The 15,188-nt window shown below is 35.9% G+C and overlaps 1 protein-coding gene across 1 annotated transcript in view; it reads right to left on the reverse strand.

The window, feature by feature from the left end:
* The window catches only part of LOC149787837 (protein mono-ADP-ribosyltransferase PARP14-like), a 178,281-nt gene that overhangs the window by 111,876 nt on the left and 51,217 nt on the right, over nt 1-15,188 (reverse strand). Inside the window, exons 9-10 of the mRNA XM_089974056.1 lie at nt 4,586-6,105; nt 394-710 (exon numbers count right to left, since the gene is read on the reverse strand). Coding sequence (XP_089830182.1) covers nt 394-710; nt 4,586-6,105 — 1,837 coding nt within the window. The remainder of the gene's footprint in view (nt 1-393; nt 711-4,585; nt 6,106-15,188) is intronic.

The raw sequence follows: 15,188 nt of genomic DNA on the forward strand, positions 1-15,188 counted from the left end.
GAAGTTACAGAGACACCAATTTTTCCTAGTAAAATATATCTATGATAATATTTACCAAATCATAATACCTTAGGAGAAGTACTACTACCTCGCAAATCCAGCCAACCCAGTTTAAAACTTTTAGTTAAACATCTAAACGTTATCTGCCCACCTAGGAAGCAGTTAGATAAGAGTGATCTCCCCTTGATAACTGGATTGGCACCAAATCCCATATTCAGTGTTGTCATTATAATTCTTGTATAAACATATCTTCAGCATTGCAATGGCATGATAAGAAATCTCATATTTTCACATGTTAAAATACAAAGCTGTATTTCACTGTAGAGATACAAAAATGTTTCACCTATATTTTTCCATATTTCACCTGTAAGTAATATATAATGAACTACATACCTGTGTAATGAAATCTTTGATTGCTTTCAAAATTTGTTGTGTCCCTTTGTCAGGTGGGAAGGCAAATACCCCCATACTGATGGACGGTATGGCAACTGATTTTGAATTCAGTTTCTCTGCCTCATGCAAAATATTTCGGACAGTGTCATATAGTTTTGTCTCTTCATTTTCTTGACCATTCTGCCATACTGGACCCGCAGCATGTATGATGTTCTTACATCGAAGCCTGCCACCACCAGTAACATAAACTTTACTAACATCCAGAGGGCCATTTTTTTTGACAAATTCATTGCAGTTATCCTGAATCTCTTCTCCTCCTTAAGGAAAATATGACAAAGATTACTGCTGACATTATTAAACCATTTTACTTGAAATGTAAAAAAATGTTTAAATTAATTAAAATACCACACTACTGTTCTATTGTTTTTTAACATGACATTTGCACTCCAGGGCATTAATTTCAGTACCAGACATAAACAAGTAAACCAAAGAATAAATTGCATACAAGAAAACCTCATGGTGGACATATTGGATGCCATTACTGACACGACTTTCCATTCAAGAGTAGCTATAACAATGTTCAAGATGGCTGCCATGGTGGCAGCAGTATATTTAATATCAAGAGTGGCACCAGTTTTATTTAGGATCAAACAGACTTCATAAAAAGTCTTTCAGTGAAATCTCATGTTGATATGACCATCCATTCATGAAAAGTAACCACAGGAAGATTTTATGTTTGAAATGATATGCACTCTGCTGTGGTGGCCATATTAGATTTCTGTGCATAACAATTCTTAATTTCGAACCAACTAGACTCAGGGATTTATGTACATGTAAAGTCTCATGGAAATCCTCATGTAGTTTATAAGGAGTAGCAATAACAAACTTGGATGTTGAATGACGGGCATCAGAATATGGACAACAGACTATTCCAAAGTTCTTCTGCTCTATGACCAGCAGAGTTAAAAAAAAATCATCATGTTTTTGTGAGTTAGTGTTGTACAAAAAGATAACTAATACAAGCAAATACTGGCAACATGGCACAGCTCTTGGTACAAATTTAATGATGTGTGTATTTTATTCACTGATTTGGAAATAATTGTATTTTTTCAAAATATGATGGATTATTTGGTCAATACTGCAGAAAATTAAGATTATAATTCTAGACCTAGTCTTGATCTTCATGACATTGGTAATGCCTTTTAGGATGAGTAAACAGTTTAGGATGAGTAAAATGTTTAGGATGAGCAAAATGTTTACCGGTAGGATGAGTAAAAAGTCTAGTGAACATGAGTTACTCAGAGCGCATATGATTTTATGGCTCTAGCTGAGTAATCTGTTCACTCAGTCATCAAGTAATATCACTTAAAACATAAAAAACTTCTGGAAATGGTCCTGCCAATACGATCAATACTAATTAAATGCAATATAGTCAAACATAAACAGTACTTATAGCAGGATCAATATGCGGACAGTTTTGGTCTAAATGTGTAACTTAAAATTGTTATGTGTTATTTGAATGCATATATAAATTTATTTCTTCATTTTTAGTAAAATTTAACTCTGAACCATAACCAGAAGGTTTGACTATACAGTAAAACCTTAAAAATGGAAGTATTTAAAACATAATTTTGACCTATTCGAGTATTTATAAATTGACCATTTTCAATAATTTTTAATGTCGTAAGTTTTTTACGTATGAGCAATGGCTGAATTGAGATCACCAAAATGATTACAAATCCAAGCATTGAAAAATAAAACAAGAGCTAGCTTTCTATCTGTCCCTTGTATTTCATATATAAACAAATAAATTGTTCCTAGTACCAGTTTGCAACTTCAGTTATTCATAAATGGTTGGAGGGGGGTGTACATATATATCAGGAATTCTGATGCTTTTGCCAGACAATAGTTCCTGAATATTAACAAGGTGGCCAATATATTTGTGATGTTCAATATAAAAACGTGACAAAAAGAAAACAGTGACTTATTTCAATGCTCAATTATTAAATGTAACAGAAAATGTGTCATTTTCAATTTCAGTTTGCTGCTGCTTTAGTCTTTCCATGTTAAACTGGTTTCCTTTCAACATAATTATTTATAAAAATCATTCTTTCTTCCAGGAAACTAGACAATATAATTTCATGCAACAACGTTGTTATTCCAATATGGTGGCGCTCACCAGATAATATGTACTTTTGAGAGAGTGACGTATGTAAGGTGAAGTAGTTCGCATTTAAAACATGCACAGTGGAGAGAACGTTTGCATACCTCTATGCTACATTAATGTAATGTGGATGATATTTCTTTTGGATATTGTACTTTTGGAAATTTTACATGATTTAAGCACACTGCTAACTAAAATGACTGCTCCCTTGTGTTAAAAAATCAGTCTGAATTAGTCTAAAGTACACTATACATAGCAGCTATTAAAATAGGGAAAATGAATTTTGCCAGACTAGACAATACCAGCTTCTGAAAGTGCAATGAATGAATTACCAAATATATAAAATGTAAAAAAAGTTATTGGCTCTTATTTATACAATTTACCTCTGAAGTTCAGGAAGTGAAAATGACCAAGTAGAGCTAGCACTTTTTTGAAAGGTGCACATTGGAAGTAAGGCCAAGCTGTATACTCTATAACCCATAGTACACCCATCAATCATACACCAAAATAAAGGGAATTAAAGGTTCTTTGCATTATACCTAAGATATACAAGGTCTTTTTTAAATAGCCAGTATAACCAGTGAGGAAAGCCGGGGACATTCTTTTTCTTTAAATTCCTAACCCTATGCAAAATGCGAAACTGTATAGCGCCACCTATGCTGTTTTAATTATTCCTTGATAGTAAGTTCACTAAGTACCTTAAAATAAGTAACACCTCAATAATGGGTGTTTTCAGTAAAGTTGGATGGTGAAGTTTTTTATACTCAGGTCCCCAAATAAGTCTTTAAGGACAATAGTAAACCTCATTGTTGTCAGTATATTTATTTTTAAATTGGACTTAGGTTTCACATATTTTGTACTCGGATATCATGGGAAGACCCACAAATTACTGATGTACTTACTATACAGAACCCTGGAGTATTCATTTACTAATAGAGTTTTGGATCAGTCACAAAGATAAGTTTTCAAATATTTTTTTGTCATGTATTATGTGGCTATCTTCAAACAACTGAGAAAAACATAATAACAAAACAACTTTAGTCAGCAACACTCTAATGACTGTCTGAAAAAAAAAACAAGGTATAAACTGGATTTGATGACCTTTGAATTAAGCTTAGTCTGCAATGGATTTAATCTCATAAAGGAATTAATCCAAAGAACTACATCTACTCAAACACTCATCCCATCTCATTCAGTGATCAGTGGTTTGAATGTAAATAAATGCAAATCCTACACATATAGCATGTGTCTTTATGTCTTCTGATATAACTCCATATATATCATATGCATTTACTGTCTGAAAAATTTAGTGCCCAAGCCCTAGGGCTACCAAATTAATGGTTTGGATGACTCATGCCAAGCTTTCAAAAAGCTTCTTTGTCAACATTTACAGAAACATTTATTTGTATGATTTTGTTTAATTCAGTACCCTTTAAAACATTGTTAAATCATGTACTCCCCTGTAATGTTTTAATCATGTTTACTACCTACTTCTCTTTGTACGAATCCTATTTGTACGAATCCTATTTGTACGAATCCTTAAAGCCTTGTGCATATTTTACTATAGCAGTAGATCAGTTGTCCATTTTTAATAGCATTTGTTGTCTAAAGACACATCTTGTAAAAATTGTGCATTATGTAATTGCAGAAGAAGTCATGAAAGATTGGTCAGTTGACCAAATGAGCTTCTTCTTCATATAAAGTCACTGTCATTATTATTATTATTATTAGTATTAGTATTAGTAGCATTATTATTATTATTATTATACTTATGCAAACAGTCAAAGGGCTGCTATATAATATCATAAATTATTCTATGCTTTTTTTCAAAACACAAAAATACGAAGGATAACAATGACACATAAGAAGATAAAACTTGATTCTAAAAGTTTTCTATTCATTTAAAAACCCTCTTTAACTTTGAGCTAGTCAGTTTAACCATGGTTACCTGAGTTTGAAATTTGTCAGACCCTATGCCTTGTTTGTAAAACATTTGCTGAGAGATGAGATGGAGAAAAGCAAACTCACCCTCTTCAGCAATGACTCTGGCCAGTCCTCCATTATGATTCAGATCTTTGTTGGCAGGATTGACAATCACATCTACTTTAAGCATAGTGATGTCACCCAATATTATCTGGATCATCTGTCCATCTGGTGAAATTGCTACACAAGGCTTTTGGGATTCTGCCAAGGTCAAGGCCGTTTTTGTGGAGATGATACACTGACATTCCTTCTCCCACCTATTTTTGTGCTGAGGAATAGGGGTCTTCACCAATTTCGGCTGCATGATATAAAACCATCTGGTGCAGACTTTTGCCTCTAAGGTTCTGAGGTTTTTCTCTCCTTTCTCTCGCTGGTCTCTTGTGCCATGAATGACAAATCCCCAAGGTCTTCCATCACTTCCTTGATAAACTTCAACTTTTGCTTTGCAATCTTTAATTATCATTTCATGTTTGTGTTTGTTTATAAACTCTGTTGTGTGGGGTGGTATAAGCACAAGCAACTCTTCTTTGCTTTGTTCCTGCAGGAATTTTGATATTTTCTCTTTGGCATTCCCAACTTCATCTATGAAACCAGTTAGCTCAATGATACTCCTTTCAACAACTGTGTTTACAGTGACATGCCTGTTGCTTTTAGACAGCTCCTCCAAAAATGATTTCCATTCTTTGCCACCATTCACAACTATGACATCTTTCTTGTCAAAGCGAATCACTTCCTCTACCAACAGTTCATTTATACAGGTGAGCAAAATTCCAAGGCTGCTCGAACCTTTATCTTTATTTATTGTATAGATAATCACAGTTTCATTCTCTGTGAAGTACCATGGAATAATCTCTGATGTCTTTTGTCTGACCATTTCATCAAGCTTGCCTTGGACACTTTTATCTGACAGCAGTTTTGCCCTTTTCGAATCAATTCTTTCCTCTACATTTATTAGGTCACCAAAGCTCCTCCAGATTTCAAGCTGAGCTTCTTCAATTTCTGTCTTTGGTCCCTTGATGATCAAGAGGTCACTGCTGTATGTAAACCTGGTATTTCTGAATTGTTTCTCAAAGTTTTCCATAATTCCCAACTTTTTAAAGGCCTCAAACTTGTCTCTGTTGCTAAAGTTTAGCTCCTTTTTGTCAACAGGATCAACTTTAGCATTGCAAATCTCATTTACTTTTTTTATTGCATCATCTAAATGTTGTTTTATCATGGTCAACACTGTTACTGTATTTTCCATTTCTTCCTCAAGGACAAAAACATCTCTATTTGGACTTTGAAAATCAGCCATTGCATCATGGACCTCATTCCATTTCTCTGCTTTGATAGGGAGAATTTCTTTCATCACAGGTTTCACCACATCATCTAATGCATGGACAGCTTTTGTTCTCCATCCCAGGAGTTTCTGATATGCTGCCTGGGAGTCGAGTTTGAAAGTTGGTTTCAGTAGGACTGTACAAGTACCTTGTGCCTTGGATTCCAAATTGGGCCATTCCAAACTTGCCTCAGCTGTTCTCATCATGTCTTCTTTGGTTTCTTTTTCCTTCTTTCTTTGTAAATACCTGAAAATTATGGGAAAAAAATTCTGCAGATTTATGATTTTGCATGTGATGATGTAGCTGCAGCCCTAATAACACATGATTAAACAAACCACTTGACTTATGACCTAATAATGGGCCCATTATTCTGCTAATATGTGACAATTCTGAAAACAATACAGGTTTTTTGTTTTAACTCAATGGTCTTAAACTAAGGAATTGAAAGCTGAATTTCAAAATCTTCCCTGAATGCAGGATTTCTGCATTCAAAACCATCTACATTTGGTTTTTTCTTTGTAGGGTTTAAAAGAAGCCAAACAGACTTAACATCATTTGATTGTAAATCCTCTCTTCTGCTCACAGCCAGACATTTTTTGACAGACAATGTTTCCACCACTTTCTGTCTGCCATCTCTGCAAAAAGTATTTCATATACAAGGACAGACTGGTTTTTTGTATGTGTGTATATACAAGTCATTGTGTTGCCCATACAAAATAATTAGGTGGATTCCACCTGGAACTTAAGCAGACTCCAGGCGGAATCTGCCTAAAATGTTAAAAATCTGGTTAATACAAAGGCGGACATGGAAAATTTGAGAAGTCAAAGATGAATCCATCTAGAGTCCATCTAACTCTAAGATGGACTTTTGTCAAATTCCTGCTATAAATACATCTTTAGGCATAATTTTGGACTTAGTTGATTTTCCACCCACCATCTAGGTGGAATTAGGAACTTAGTCACTAACATCTATTATATGAAAGGAGGAATCTGGACTTAGTTTATTTTCTAACCAACATCTAGGCAGAACAAAGAACTTAGTCATTTACATCAGTTAAATAAGGCATAATTAGAACTTGGCTTTTGTGTGTCTGTAAAGTTAAATGACTGAAAATATAGTGATATTTTGTGATTGTAATATCACTGACAGTTCAATAAAAATATCAGTAAGATATAATAACATTTATTGTTTCTTGTACAATTTGAATGATTTTCAGCAGCATTTATATTTCCTGTTTCTGATAGCTGTAATTTTATTGTTTATTTTGGGCACAATTTATAACTTCTTTTCACAGCTTTCCATGTTAAATTTCTTTTTCAACTTTGTTGTTGTTGTTTTATTGAGAGATTGAATAACCATTTGAAAAATGTGTGGCAATGATGATACCCTGAACGCAAATTTGATGGGAACATAATTGATGAATCTGTATGAAAACTGAACGCCAGGACAAGCATTTTGCATTTTGCACCATAAAGAGCTTTACAGTAGCGGCTAATGTGCTAAATAAGACAAGGAATTGAATCAGGAATCAGGATGATTTCGAAGTTATACAATTCCAAACTGATTAACTTTAAGGAGGGACAATGTGTAGATCACTGGTGGGAATTGTTGCCAGATATCCATGTCTTTCAAAGATAGTCATATCTTTGCGGAATTTTCTTGGCTGAAAAGTAGAATCTACTTTCAATCTCGTGAGGCATTATTGTGTATATTATCACAATATTCTTGGTGTGTTGGAATTCAGTGTAAAATAAGAGTAATTATATCATGATAAACGTTTGTCATGGCTGCTTATGGAACAAGGACTAATTTGAGAGACCACAACAACATCATAGTTTGTACAATCAAAAATCCAGTCTACAGTACAAGTGACATAAGGCAGGCTCCTAGCTTTTCTTCTTCTCATAATCAAATTGTCTCAAATGGATGCTTCTCTGTAATTTTGCATTATTTTCACAGCTGAATTTTTCAATGCAGATTAATATTTTATATTTTATATATGTTTATGTGTTCACAGATGCCTGTGCATATGTTCCAGGCTTGATACTTGGATTTTTAAAACCACTTAATTATTTAGTGTCAGATACTTCATATCATGTTGTATATACAGTATATGTTGTACATCACAGAAGGCCTCAAGGTAGATTAGTTCTGTAACTAATTGAATTACCTTCTCTAAATAAAGTCATACATATTATTATTATTATTATTATTATTATTATTAACTCCCATTTCTCTTGCCTTGGATGTCATATAATTACAGCATCAGTATAATTGTTTTCATGCACACATAAATATCACCTTGGGTAATAAAGTCCTGTTTAATTCATATCCATTATTTCTTTGAAACCTGCTGAAATGTCTGAAACACTAAAAAACTTAAGTAAAATACTATATAATGATCAAAATTTTAGTGAAGTTTTAGTCAATTTTTTTGTGAAACCTCACACATATTTCAAAGAAATTTGAGTGAGACCTCAACATAATTTCAAAGAAAGTTTTGGTCAAAATATTTGTGAAATCTCACCAAACTTTAAAGTGAAATGAAAAATACTTAAGTAATGCCATGTTGGATTAGATTTTGTATGCAAGAAAGAAAATGGCATTGCCCCATAGGACAAGAAAAACCTAAATCTTATTTGATAATGTCTATCAAAATAAAATTTATGATCCATTTTAAAAATTACTGTGGATATTTATCATTGATTCCCAATAATGCCTAAAAATCATTAGGCAGTTTAATAGAAATCTGAAGTATATTTTTTATGGTTAAGGCAGAAATTGCTTAAAAAATCTGTCTGAAATCCTCCTTGACATTTTCATTATTGGATGGGGTTTCTGCAGGTATTTCCATCTAATTAGGCAGAAGTAAAGATTCCGCCTAGTAACAGTAATTTGCGTATTTCGAGCTTATATTCCACCCTGAATCTGCCTAAAAGTGATAATAAGGGGAATCTAGGCTAAATAAGCAGAATAAACAGATTCCGCCTAGTAGACGGAATAAACAAATTCCACCTAGTAGGCGGAATAAACTAATTCTGCCTAGTAGGCAGAATAGATGGACTAATTTGCATATTTCGGGCTGTATTCTGCCCTGAATCTGCCCTGAACCCACCTAAAATTTATAATAAGTGGAATCTAGGCTTTAAGTGAAATCCGCTTTAAAATTCCACCTGGAATCTGGTTAAGGTCAGGGCGGAAGTTTTCATACAGGTCATGAACTCAGTGAAGTTGGAAAATGCATGCAATGCCCTTTAACTTGCCTGAGGTCATTAAGGTCTGGATTTCAAAATTTCCTCACAAAATTGGTCAGATATGCAAAATTTTAAATCAGAAGCAAGTAAATAATTCAAGAAGCAGTACAAATAATATCACTATCACCAGTCTTGCATGGTGCAGTGGTAACAATATGTTTGAGTGGGCCTCTATGGCACCATGCTGACGATCAGATGAGCACCATTTTAATTCAGAACCAGCTTCATGATGCTATAGTGCTGTAGTGAAAACTCCAATGTCAGTACAATCATCCATTTTTATAATGAATGTCAATGCAGGCATTTTGCAAAATTAAATTATTTCAATATTTGAACAACTACCAGAATATATTCAGTATAAATTTCAAAACAATTAACTGTTATAAGACTTTTCAATTTCTGGAAAATGAAACTGGAGTCATTTTCATTTAAGAACAACCACATATACGACCATCCATTCAAGAGGAGCAGTGAAACAATTTACTGGAGGTCTCATCAAAATCATTTGAATTCAAGACCAAGATGTTAGAAGTATTTTAATGAAAACCTTTTGTCTATATGCAAATCTGTTCAGAACTTAAAGAAAAATTTCAAGATTGCTAAAAATGTTTCTTCATTGAACAATCAAGGTGTCACAGACTAAGCTTTCTTGGTCATGAAATTTTCCCAATTGTTTCATCATGATACAGCCCCAGAACACAAGACAACAGAGGCATGATAGCTTATCTCCTGGGCTTGTTAAAAATCATATAACTGAACAACTGCCCCAGGGTCTGTACTGTAGACATGACAACAGTCTCTCACATGGTGTGGTATCTGTTGTGACGTATCCATGCATCATACAATTAGAACAAAATAAGTGAGGCCTAGGCCTTAAGTAAGAAAGAAAAACAGATACTAGCAACAATAACCAACCTTTCAAGACTTTTATGGGGAAATTTTTTGTTTATCCATGCATATGAATTTGCCAATTTGGATTTTTCTTGATTTATGCTGCTGGGTTTAAGAATCTGTAGCCTGATAATTCAATGATTTTTTGTCTGCAATTTTTCCATGCTCTATTTTTAGTTATGGAAGATTCCAGCCAGGATTATATCATTGAAACTGGCCAGAAGAATAATATTCTAACATATGTCTTCTTTCTATTCTTTTATATTGCCAAGCTGATATACAAATTCTAATATTAAATTCTTTCTTTCTCAAAAACAGATGCTGCACACTTGATAGCTGAGACAATTTTGATAAACCTTTTCAAAATACTGATGAATCATTTCTCTGATTATTTTGAAAATAACACATAACACAACATATATACAACAAGGTAAAATCAAACAATCATATGTCCAATCACTTTCTGATGGCAATAGAATATGTAGATTTGTCTTTGGGAAAGAGGGGTAGAACTAATGTAATACCTACCTGTCACTATGGCTTTGTTTACCTTTTCTGGGACTGACTTTCCCCCATCTATAATATAAAGTTGTATCCTCCCACAGATAGAAAATTCTTGAAAGACTAGAACAGAAAGAACACAGACCTTGTCTGACTCCTACATTATAGGCCCATATGGAGGAGTAACTGTAATTTTTTCTTGGACCCAGACAACTTGTGGGACATAAGAGTAGGGTGGGAGGAAAGAATTCTGCAATATTGATAGATAAGTATTACATTATAAAAATTAACAATACCAACAAAAGAAACTACATTTTGACATGTCAGTAAAACAATTTCATCACAATTGCCTTGCTGACTTTGTCTTTTCAAAGGAAAGCTGATGGCATCAAAAACTGGTACAAAACAATTTATATACTCACCCTTAGAGCAGGAATAGCTACTATTGTAAGTTGGCAGCAGATTGGGCATCTTTTTGTGCCATAACTTTTGGGCCCCAAGGAAAAAATGCCTACACCAAATACTGAAGGTAGATGAAGAAGAAAGTTGTATGTGACTGCCAAATCACACCTATCATAACATCCTCCCATGCAGTAGCAGTAGCCCTAACTTCATAGCTTTACTTCTAATAAAAGAGAGGTTACCCTCAGCGAGGGGCTGATAAGCTCTCTTGATGGTGAGGATAGTCCACCTGGAAATGGTATATGCCAAAACATCAGTAATTCTTTTTTAAGTAGGTAAAGATGCTTCCTCCTCCTCCTTCTCCAATTAGAAACACCCTAAAAAAAGCCATAACTGGGCACAGTACATATCTTGGACATTATCAGCATTGATACGTGTATGACTGACACTGGGGATCGCAATTGGAAGTGGAGCTTGGTGAATCTCAAATGATCATTCCACCAGGATAAGTTTTCAAGCTATATTCTAGGTACGTGAAGCAAAGTGGAGAATCATTTGCGATTGTACTTATGAGTCTGTTTCTCACCTTTGCCAGCCTTGGTTTCTGATGAAGAACAAGCGGCCCAGAATATGCCAAGAATATGGCGAAAACATACAGAAATATATCTGAGGCTGCACTGTAGAAATTGCAAACCTTCATGGAAAGAGAAGGGGTATGTGTACTTTGCAGCTGTCTGATGCATTGTTAGAGGAAACCATCTCAGAACAACTTCTTATTTGGTTGACACATACCTGTAAGGCTATGAATACCACCCTCATTTCCAGATTGTTTGTGTAAGGGTAGCTTCTTCCCAGCACCACAAGCACTGAAGAACAAACCCATATTCCTCTAAGTGAGCACCCCAACATTAATCTGATGCATCATTGTACAGATAGGAGTAGGTTTTGGGTGAATGGACTGGGATTCCAAACATAAACCAGTTCCAAAAAGTGATGATGGAAACCCAGTTCTAGAGAAATCAAGCTGAAAGGGAATCCCTGTGTGGTTTCCAGTGTGCCAAAAGTTACAACTGGAGAGAGTGCAAGAACAGTCTTCCAGGTCTGCTGTGAAACTGAAGGTCCCCAAGAGGGATAAATAAAGGTCAGCTTACAATGAGATCTTGGTCTGATGAGTCACCATTAGAGCCAGGATTCTGTCTATCATGTCCAGTGTAAAACAAACTCACTCTAAACTGGTGATTAAGTTCATGTGCATGAAAGGGATTAGCCCTGATTAATCTGGGCTTGGAATGAGTCCTTGCAGGTCACTGTGGACTAGCAGTAGGACAGATCTTGCAAGATGTACTCTTTGAGACTTTTGTGCAAAACCAGTTTTCAAAATACTGGTGGATGAGGGCTGCGAGCCATCATGTGACTGGCAACTACTCCCATCACCCTTACGAAAGACCTGGATGTGGAGACTAGCCCAAAGGACATGGCTCAAAATTGGAAAACTTCTTGATCAAGGCAAAACTAGAGGTATATCCTGTAAGAAGAAAAATTTGGGATGTAAAGATATGCATCCCAAAGGTTGATGGAGACTCCCCAGTAGCCATGCCTTATAGCATTCCTGAATAAGACAGCAGTATTCATACTTAATAATTCCTCCTGAAGAAACTTGAGGTGGAAAGATTGATGAGCTCCTAAAATAAGCCAACACTTTCTGCTTTTGTGGATACAAGGAAAATATGGGAGAGAAAGGCCTGAGATTGATCATGTTCTACCCTAACTACTGTGCCCATCAAGAGAAGTATTTGCACACCTTCCTTTATTTGAACCAGTTTTGACTGACAAAGGATGGGAGTCCTTGAAAGAGGAGGGTGCTCCAAGAAATGACAGTAGCCCTCCATCCCATGACTTCCAATCAAACATCTAAAAGGAAAGCTAACTAAGCATCCATGTGAATTTTAGGAAGATGAATGCAAGGCAGAAGACGGAATATGTTCCTAGGGCTGTCCCACCTTTTCCCGGGGGGGGGTCTGCAAGCTTCCTCAATGAGCTCTCATGGCCACCTCATCTACCTAGCGATGGGTAAGAAGGTTTAAATTGAGGCTGCTACCTGGACTGGGACTGCAATGAAGGCCCCATGCAGCTGTCATGACCAACACACTTTATCGCCAATTTCAATGGGTCTGGAGTACATTTAGGGGACTTGTTGTTGGTGTTATTGGTTCCTGATGTCCTGATATGCCATGGATGGAAAGAATTCTCAGAAGAGCATCTCCACATCCAAGGAAGCAGCCCTAAGACAGTTATTAATGTAATTGGTTAAGACTGGACTGGGGCTGCAATGAAGGCCCCATGCAGCTATCATGGCCAACACACTTTATCGTCAATTTCAATGGACCTGGAGTGGATTTGAGGGACTTGTTGAAGGTGTTATTGGTTCCTCATGTCCTGATATGCCATGGATGGAAAAAAACTTAAAAGAGCATCTCGACAGCCAAGGAAGCAACCCTAAGACAGTTATTAATTTGATTCGATAAGACCTTTTAAGTGTCCCAAGAAACATCCCTCTAGTTGGATCAACCATCAGGGAACCTAGAGTCATATAATTATGCAAAGAGAAAGATTCCATATCCTCATGGAATCAAAAAATCTTGCTCCATCTCCCACAGGATTCAGAGAAGAATTTTAAATCCTCCTGGGATTGGGAAGTACTCTTCCTTAATGAAAAGGTCTACTTCTTCTGAGCTCATTAGAAGCCAGAGAATGTTATCTTCTTCTGAGTCCCACAGGACTCTGAGAAAGATCCCATACATCCCTGAGATGCAAAAGATGATGAGGAAGAAGCACCTTTCTTCCTCCCAATATATGTACACCAGTTCATGGCCAAATCACAGACCTCATCTGGCCAAACATGAGTCAATCCTGTGACAACCATCTAGTCCTTTGCCAGAATTTTGCTGAATTGCTTAATATATCACAATGATCAAGGGCTTCTGCCTGAGAGTCAGTTTGGCTTTAGAAATAAACAAAGGTCCACAAAATTCATAATAATAGTTCAGCAATTATATGATGGCATGCTTATTACATCATGGGGGACAATGAGTCATCTGAATCATTCCCAGTCACCAGCAGAGTCAAGCAAGACTGTGTTGACACCAACCCTCTTTAGTATGATGTTCTCTGCCATAATTACAGATGCTTTCCATGACTCTGATACTGGGATCTACATCAGATACTGGACTGATGTCAAGCTCTTCAAATATAGGAGACAACAGGTGAAAAATGAAGTTACAGGAAATAACTGTTCATGATGTCCTATATGCTTACAACTATTTACTTGCCAATTCCAAGTCCGACATTCAACATGGAGTATGCACAGTCCATTCCAATGACAAAACACCAGAATTGCCAAAGCTAGTATAGTCTATTGCAGATTATTTATAAATGTGTAGGAGGTATCAGTCTGAAAACAAAACTGAAGTTCTACCAAGCCATTGTGTTGATGACAATGCTGTATCATAGAAAAGTATTTTCACTTTGGCTGCCTGAGGAAACTGATGAGATTAAAATGGCAGAAAAAGATCCCAAACACTGATGCTGTCAACAGGCAGGCATTTCAAGCATCAACACTGCTGATAAAATCACAGATGATAAGGCCAGGCTATATCATCAGGATGTTAGACGAGTGATCTTTTACAGCAAGATGAAATAGGAAAAATGGTTTCAGTAAGGTCAAAAATATGCTACAAAGACTCCCTGAAGTCATCCATGAAACATTTCAACATTAACTCTGAGTCTCAAGAAGATCCTGCACAGGATCATTCCACCTGGAAATACAGTCTATGAGCCAAGGAGAATTGCAGAGGCATTGCAGAAGCTGGAGCAGCACAAATCTTGGAAATGCAGCATGTTCTCTGTCGATCAAGCAACCCCATTAGGCATCTCCAGTCCAATGTGCCTGAGACAGATTCTGAGGCATCTCCAGTCCACTGTGCCTGAGACAGATTCTGGGAACACAAATTGGTAACTCACTTACAGGAACCAAACCAGTTATTGATGCCATGATCATCATTGAGCTCAATGGACAAACAACCACATGACTGGAGCTCTGATCAGCACCATTTCCCTCTGAAATCAACTACATATCACAAGAAGTATTTCAGTCTTTTAGTGAAAATCCCATTTCATTATGAAAGGAAGCAATAACAAATCAAAATTATAGCCAGGAAAATGTAGGTCTGATTAGTACCATTTTTATTTAGGACCAATCAAATATTATAGAAAGTCCTAAT

The sequence above is a fragment of the Sinohyriopsis cumingii genome, chromosome 11 (assembly GCF_028554795.1).
Source record: "Sinohyriopsis cumingii isolate HCF-2022 chromosome 11, ASM2855479v2, whole genome shotgun sequence".
Lineage (NCBI taxonomy): Eukaryota > Metazoa > Mollusca > Bivalvia > Unionida > Unionidae > Sinohyriopsis > Sinohyriopsis cumingii.